Source organism: Nicotiana tabacum, chromosome 4 (genome assembly GCF_000715075.1).
Source record: "Nicotiana tabacum cultivar K326 chromosome 4, ASM71507v2, whole genome shotgun sequence".
NCBI classification, from domain to species: Eukaryota; Viridiplantae; Streptophyta; class Magnoliopsida; order Solanales; family Solanaceae; genus Nicotiana; species Nicotiana tabacum.
The window spans coordinates 22096071-22103950 of NC_134083.1; the positions used below are offsets into that span (position 1 = coordinate 22096071).

General features: G+C 38.4%; 1 protein-coding gene across 1 annotated transcript; it reads right to left on the reverse strand.

Moving 5' to 3' along the window:
- Nucleotides 1-498: 498 nt before the first annotated feature.
- LOC142179824 (26.5 kDa heat shock protein, mitochondrial-like) lies at nt 499-7368 on the reverse strand. The gene is made up of 3 exons (XM_075250706.1): nt 7230-7368; nt 698-774; nt 499-624 (listed from the first exon to the last, which is right to left on the reverse strand). Exons 1-3 carry the CDS (start codon nt 7366-7368, stop codon nt 499-501), a joined length of 342 nt encoding a protein of 113 aa, XP_075106807.1.
- Between the last annotated feature and the right edge of the window lie 512 nt (nt 7369-7880).

A 7880-nucleotide genomic window follows, 5' to 3' on the forward strand; every position in this document is an offset into this window, starting at 1 on the left:
GTGGCAGTATTTTCAAAATAAATGAGTCTAGGTGTCATATCTTAAACCAAGTGTCACTATGCATGGAAAGAAACATTGGAGTGGCAATTTGTAAAGGGAATTAATGACAAGTGTATGGACACTTATCTATATTTAAAACTATTTATAAGCCTATAAATAGACACTCATTCCCTAATGATGATGCAATAGAAATGCTTCCTATTTCTACTTCTTCTCTCCCTTATGCCTCTGTTCTTTCTTTCCTTTATCTTTCTTTCGAATTTAGTTGGTCTTATTCCTTTTTTTTAGTTGCTGGATTTGAAAATTTAATTTTGGTAATTCCTGTATCCTCTAAATAAATAGAGATGAGCTTATTTAATCCTGAGGAAATATTTCACATTGCTGAAATAGTATTTTAGGACAGTGCCCAGCACGACTCAAGCCAATTCGTGTATCTGCTTACAAATAATAATATTGCAGTATTATTATCTTTATTTTTCGTTGTCATTTCCTAAATCATTAAGACCATAACTCATCATTTGAACCTTCCTCCTTCTGCTCTTCGTTGTGCTCTCCTTCTATCCACAAAATTCCATCTTCCATTGTGATTTTCATGTCCTCTTTCCCGAGCCCTGGCACATCATACTTGATTATGATACTTGATTATGTAACTATTGTCTTCCTCCATATATCTATCCATAAGTTGTGAGGTACTCACCATCAGGTTCTCAAACAGCCTGTTGATGTTCTCTGAGGCTTGAATCAATGCATTTCCAAGTCCAAAGGGTAAAACATCTGCAACATTAAACAAAGTGAACATATTATCAATTTAAGACGATGAAAAGTGAATAAAGGCAAAATATGTTAAGGATGTCATGCCCCAAAGAGCAGGTGCAAAGTTAGAGTCGCGGCGTCTGTGTAATGACCCAACCAATTATTTTGATTTTTAGAATCCCGTTCCTCTAAATAAAACTCTCTGTATGTACTTTTACTAATTTATGACTTACGGGGATGGTTGGTTCGGAATTTGGAAGTGTTCGGGTTGAAATCGGAACATTTGGTTCCTTAGTTTGGCTTTAAAAGGCCAAGTTTGACTTCGGTCAATATTTTTAGAAAACGAACCCGAAATTAGGATTTGGTGATTCTAATAGGTTTGTATGATGATTTTGGACTTGGGCGTATGTTCGAATCAGGTTTTAGATGAGCCGGGAGCGTTTCGGCGCTTAATAGTTAAAATCAACTATTTAAAGGTTTAAGGTTCTTTAAATTTGGTTTGGAGTAGGTTTTAGAGTAATTGAGGTCCGTTTGGAATTTTGAGCCTGGAAAAAATTATGTATGGTTATTTAAGACTTGCACGTAAAATTTGGTGTCATTCCGGATAGTATAAGTATGATTCGGCGCGTTCGGAGGAATTTAGAAACTTGAAGTTCATATTTTGATCCAATTCGGTTTTGGGGTGCGATTCTTAGTTTCGTTATTGATTTGCGTGTTTTGAGAGTTCGATCAAGTCCGTGTTATATTTTCTGACTTTTTGGTGCATTTGGACGGGGTCCCGGGGGGTTAGAGTGAGTTTTGAACCACCCGGAGCTAAGTTGGAAAAACTAGAAATTTCAGTTCTTGTTTCCTTCTTCGCGAACGCGGAAGGACCCCCGCGTTCGCGTAGAATGAAAAATAGGAGCTGGGCATTTGCCCTTCGTGTTCGTGTGGAAGGTGACTCGTACGTGAAGCCCGGGAGTTTTGGCCTACACGTTCGCGATGGTCTATGCGCGTTCGCGAAAGAGGACTGTGACCAGCATGGATTTTCCCTACGCATTCGCGAGGGAGCTCGCGCATTCGCGTAGGGCAGGCCATTAAGCCTTCGCGTTCATGAGACCCCAGTCGCGTTTGCGAAGGGTAATTTTAAGGCTGCGAAATTTTGCCTTCGCGAACGCGAGGCACCTACTGCGTTCGCGAAGAAAGGGTTCACTGTACTAGGCAAAATGTCTTTAAAATGGGATTTCACAATTTTTAACCCCATTTCTTCCATTCTTGGGCGATTTTGGAGCTTTTTGAGAGGGGATTTCAACTAGCAACTTGAAGGTAAGTTAATTCTACACACTTTGAGTTAAATAAATAGATTATAGGTAGATTATAACTTGTAAATTTTGAAAATCAAAGGTTTAGATGAAAAACCTAAATTTTTATAAAAATGAGATTTTTACCACAAAAATAATTATGGAATTGGATAGAAATTATATATTTGAGTTCTTCATATTATGGGTAACGTTTTTCTCTAAATATTTTTGGAATCCGAACACGCGGGCCTGGGATGAAATTTTGGAATTTTACCATTTTGGGTCAGGTAATTTGTTTAATAGTTTAATTTCGAATTATTGAGCATGTATTAATTATTTTATATAACTTTTGGATAGTTTCGGATTTTTCGGCGTCGAATTGAGATTTTAACGCGATATTGAGATCGGGAAGTGGACCTTGAGACAAGGTAAGTCTCTTGTCTAACCTTGTAAGAGGTAATTTACCCCATAGATGGTTTTAATTAATAATTGTTGTCAATTGTGGGGGCTACGTACGCACGAGGTGACGAGAGTGTACCCGACCGGTCGTTTTGATAATTTAAGCTCCGTTTGGAGGCATAAGGCCTTGAGCAGCTTCACATTATGTATATCGACCTGCGTGCATGGTTGGATTTAGTTGCCGTATGATTCAAAGTCGAATTGAAAGAAGGATTATAGTTTTGGAAGCTTAAGTGGTGAGAATTTGACCGGAATTTGACTTTTTGTGTAAACGGCTCCGAAATGAGTTATGGATGATGTTAGCAGCTTCGTATGGTGATTTTGGGATTAGGAGCGCGTCTGGAATGTGTTTTGGAGGTCCATAGTAGATTTAGGCTTGAATTGACGAAAGTTGGATTTTTGGCGATTTCGGTTGGCAGTGAAAATTTTGATATCGAGCCCAGAATGGAATTCCAAAAGTTGCTGTAGTTTTGTAGTGTCATTTGTGACATGTGTGTGAAATTTGAAGTCATTCGGACTAGGCTTGATATGTTTCGGTATCATTTGTAGAATTTGGAAAATTCAAAGTTCCTTAGGCTTCAATTTGCGCTCCATTCATGTTTTTGTTGTTGTTCAATGTGGTTTGAAGGCTCGACTAAGATCGTATGGTATTATAGGATTGGTTGGTATGTTTGGTTGAGGTCCCGGGGGCCTCGGGTGTATTTTAGATGCTTAACGGATGAATTTTTGGACTTAGGCCATTGCTGTAATTTTTCTGGTGTCTGGTGTTTCGCACCTGCGAAGTTGGAACCGCAGGTGCAGTCTCACATATACGGGGATGGAAGTGCAGATGCGAGAATTGAGAGTTGGCCTGGGGTCGCAGGTGCGAGGAGGTTCCGCATCTGTGATGCCCATAGATGCGCAGAAGGCTCATAGGTGCGGAGACTGTGGGAGTTAGTGACTTTCTGCAGGTGCGACTGGTTAGACCGCAGGTGTGGTAGGCGCAGGTGCGAGGATCGCTAGGCAAAAAAGGGGTTGGAATCGAGGGTTAGTTCATTTTCACTCCATTTTTTGATTTTGAGCTCGGGAGAAGGTGATTCTTTGAGGGATTTTCAGAGGAATCTTGTGGGTAAAGATTTCTTACTCAAATTTGATTTTATTGCATTAATCTATTGTAGTTTTCCTCATTTAATCAAGGTAATTGGTTGAGAAATGTAAGAAATAAGGGGAAAAGTTCCCCAATCGAAATTCTGAGTTTTGATCGTGTTCTAGGAATCAGATTTAGATGATTTTTGTACGAGTGGTCTCGTGAGTTAATGGGTGTTCAAAATTAGTAACTTTCACCCGATTCTGAGTCGTGGGCCTAGGGAGACTCTTTGGGCATTTTCCCTATTTTCTTGCCTTAGCTTCGAATTCATTAGCTAAAGTAGTTACTTGTAGTATTATTTACATTATGCAATTGATTTGATTAGATTTGGGCCATTCGGAGTTGGATACTCATGGCAAGAGCGTGGTTTCGGATTGAGTCGAGCGATTTGAGGTAAGTATCTTGCCTAACCTTATGTGGGAGAACTACCCCTTAGGATTTGAGTCATCTATGTTGATTGTAGTCTGTGTACGTGAGGTGACGAGTGCGTGCTCGGACTTATTTGTGGAAAGTTGGCCTTTTAGGGTTCTTATGTCCTTATATTCACCGTGTATGATGTTGTTCTTGATATGCTTGAATTCCTATTTGATAGTTTCACCTCTACATGCTTTGATTAGAGATAATTGCTTTAGGATTCACTCTTACTGTCTATTTGACCCTTATTCGACTTAACCAAAGATTTTACCCCTTCTATCGTCGTGCTATACTTTTCATAACTGCTTATCTTTAATTAAAATTATTATTTTCTCACCCTATAATTGTTTAGTCTTAATTGGAGTTATGATTATCTTCCGCTGCTTATCCTTGCTTGAATTGTTGAATATTTCTCGTAAATGCTCAACCTCAAAAGGCGTTTAGATAACCTATATCTTAGTTGACTTGCCATTATTTGGAACTATTTGACTCGTGTTGGCTTCTTATTGTTGACTTGAATATTGTGGAATCGTTACTACATTTTATTTTGTTTTCCATTGTTAAGCTGTTCTCCTTGTGCCTAGCATTCTTTACTGTGGTTATTCCTTGTGAATGAGTTCTATCGTTCTTGTGATTTAAGTTCTTGAGTTGATTTGCTCGCCGTACTTTGCATCTCTGTCATTGTTGCTTTTTGTACTTGTTGTGGTGATGTACGAGGTTTCTGTCGTGTTATAGTTGTTATCTCTGTTATTTGCGCTGCATATTTAAATTGGGACTACGGACTTATTCCGGGAGATCTCCCAGCACTACATATTTAAATTGAGACTACGGACGTATTACGGGAGATCCCCGTGTCTTGCATATTTACTTTGGGACTACGAACGTATTTCCAGGAGATCCCCCAGCACTGCATATTTAATTTAGTACTACAGACGTATTCCAGGAGATTTCGGGACATCCCCTGTCTTGCATATTTAATTCGGGGCTACGGGACGATATCCCGGTAGATTCCCCTGTGGTTATATCTATGTTCAAAGCTGCTAATCTTCCATGCTTAGGTGTCACAGGGTGACTTATACTCGTAGGATATTACTTGAAAAGTTTATATTTGAAATGTATGTATCTTGAAGGAACTATGTTTGAAGGCTAATTAATTAAAAAGTTTATATTTGAAAGGTTTTTATCTTGAAAGAACTATGTTTGAAAGATATTTATTTGAAGGAAGTATATTCCAAAAATAATTTCTTATTAGAAAATATTATATTCTAAAGACCTCAATTTAAAAACTTACGAGTGAAAGTTTATACTTGAAGGATTTGACTAATTTATTGGGGTTTGTTAGATGAGACCTGATGTGAAAACTATTACAGTTGCTGAGTTACTACTTGCCTTTACTGTATTGTGATTTTCAGATTTGGGTTGTGTTTCCGTTCATTCTTCTGTGTCTTATTCTGGTGTTCCGCTGTTACTTGCTGTTTTTCCTTCCTTATTGTAGTTGCTATGTCGTTAGCCATACCGTGGGGTCCTTAGATAGATGTCATGTTCTGGCATCCCTATACTTATGGTTGTTCAGTTTATTAGACTAGTGGGTGTCTTGACTAGTCCTCGTCACTACTTCACCGATGTTAGTCTTGATACTTATTGGACACCGTTGTGGTGTGCTCATACTACACTTCTGCACATTTTGTGCAGATCCAGGTATCAATCGTTAGTAGCTGTGCGGATCCTTGCTGAGGAGAATCAAGGTAAACCTGCCGCTGCGTTCGCAGGCTTCGGAGTCACCTTCCTATTTTGTATTTATACTGTTTTTACTTACTTCCGAATAGTTGTATTTAGAAGTTGTAGTAAACTTTGTAGAGCTTATGACTTGTACTACCGATTTTGGAAAATTGTACATTTTGTAAAGATTTCTATATCGAGACTGTTAGATTTCCTTTGTTATTGTTGTTACTCATTAAATGTTAGGCTTACCTAGTCCCTAAGGCTAGGTACCATCATGATACCCAACGGAGGAGAAATTGGGTCCTCACAGAGAGTCCGTACGTAGCTACTAATTATGCTAAGTCCGGGTAGTTCAGGACTTAAATCATGAATTACTTGTGATAATTGCATCTTTTATTTAACTAAATTACTGGGATTATATTGTGAATTGTTAGAAGAAATAGTAAAAGACTAAAGTTTCATATACTTGAATTTTTGTACAAATATTTTGACTATTAATAGAAATTGTACATCCTTATATGTTAGCCATATAATAATGACTTCTCATTCCGGAGATTCATAAGAAAATGTCCTCCTTTCTTGTGGAGCGGGCCGAATATCTCGGCAGTATAGATGCATCTATGGATTGTGCCACACATCCCTCAGCAGTGTACACGACACTCTGGATCGGGCCGAACGACCTCGACAGGAATCGTGCCTAATAATAATAATTACACGATACCTTGATGTTTTATTACAGCTTGTGAAGCTAATTGATAAATTGAAAATTATTGAAATTTGAGAATTTATTTGATTCTGTCTGTTAAGGAAATTACTGTTGTTCATATAAATCATGTTTAATTAAATATTTTTATTTTTAAAATTTATTGACCCATAGTGAGTGCAAAGTCGACCTCTTGTTACTATTTCTTCGAGATTAGGCTTGATACTTACTGGGTACACGTTGTTTACGTGCTCATGCTATGCTTGATGCACTTTTTGTGCAGGACCTGAGACAGGTTCTATAGGAGGACCTACCAGCGCGTACCTACGTTACTTAGAGTCTTAGTGGTGAGTTACCTTTCTGAGCCGTTCTGCAGCAACTAGTGCCTCTTCTTGTATTTGTATTCTGTCTATTTTATTTCAGACAGTATTTATAAATTTTATTGTATAATCTACTAGATGCTCATAGACTTGTGACATCAATTCTTGGCACACATACTAGTAAAATTTTGGATATATTCTTGGTTTTTAATTTATCAGATCTTTCATATTTTCTTAATTTTTACAAGTACGAAGAGTTTTTTTACTCGGATAATTTTTAAATAAATGAATATATGTTTAAATCACTAGTTGGCTTGCCTAGTTGTGATGTTGGGCGCCATCACGACTATAGGAAATTGGGCCGTGAAGATAAAATTTTGGATATATTCTTGATTTCTTGCTACCTTAAGAGATTGCTACTTCACGTTTCTCTGTTTTATCTTCACCCCAACCTGCTGTGGAGAAACGTTTTACAAGTTGAGAATTCCATCTCTGTTTCTGTATATTGTCCACAGTCCTAGAGAAGGTGACTGAGGGGCTTGAGACCATCCTCTGCTGTACATTCTTTAAAGCTAAACGAGCCAAAGACATCTTCTAACTGTTGGACCTTGCGCCTTGTTATGCAGAATGCATATTAAATTACTGTTAACTTGTTTCATAAGTTCACCAGGGTACTGTCACGCCCCGAACCTGAAGGGTGAGACCGGCACCCAGTGCCTCACCTAACCTAGCGTACCAACTTGCGACTAAGGGACTTTGAACATATAATGTCATAATTTGGCCATGGGGCCACATTGCAAGACACTTTGCGAAACAAAATATAAAACTGAACGGAAACTAGCGCTGACTAAACGTCAATATAAAGCTGGGCCGACAAGGCCGTCATAACTAATACAACTGACAAACCAATAAAATATACATACTGGGCCTACAAGCCCAACATACTGCACTAGCTGATAGGATATATCTAAAAGCCTCTACTGATGGATGTATTGTGATCGGAATAGGGCCTCGACCTACCCATAACATATATACATATAGAAGATGTACACAAAACCCTAGACCCGACAACTCTGAAGGACGTGGAGCTTACCGATCATGCT

Bases quoted from the DNA above. Each gene is read 5' to 3' on its own strand.
- LOC142179824 (XM_075250706.1), bottom strand. From the start codon at position 7,368: ATGTCTTTGGCTCGTTTAGCTTTAAAGAATGTACAGCAGAGGATGGTC. The intron at 775-7,229 runs GTTGGGGTGAAG...TTAATGTTGCAG, and splicing joins AAAACGTTTCTCCACAGCAG to ATGTTTTACCCTTTGGACTT. The intron at 625-697 runs GTGAGTACCTCA...ATCATAATCAAG, and splicing joins GGCTGTTTGAGAACCTGATG to TATGATGTGCCAGGGCTCGG.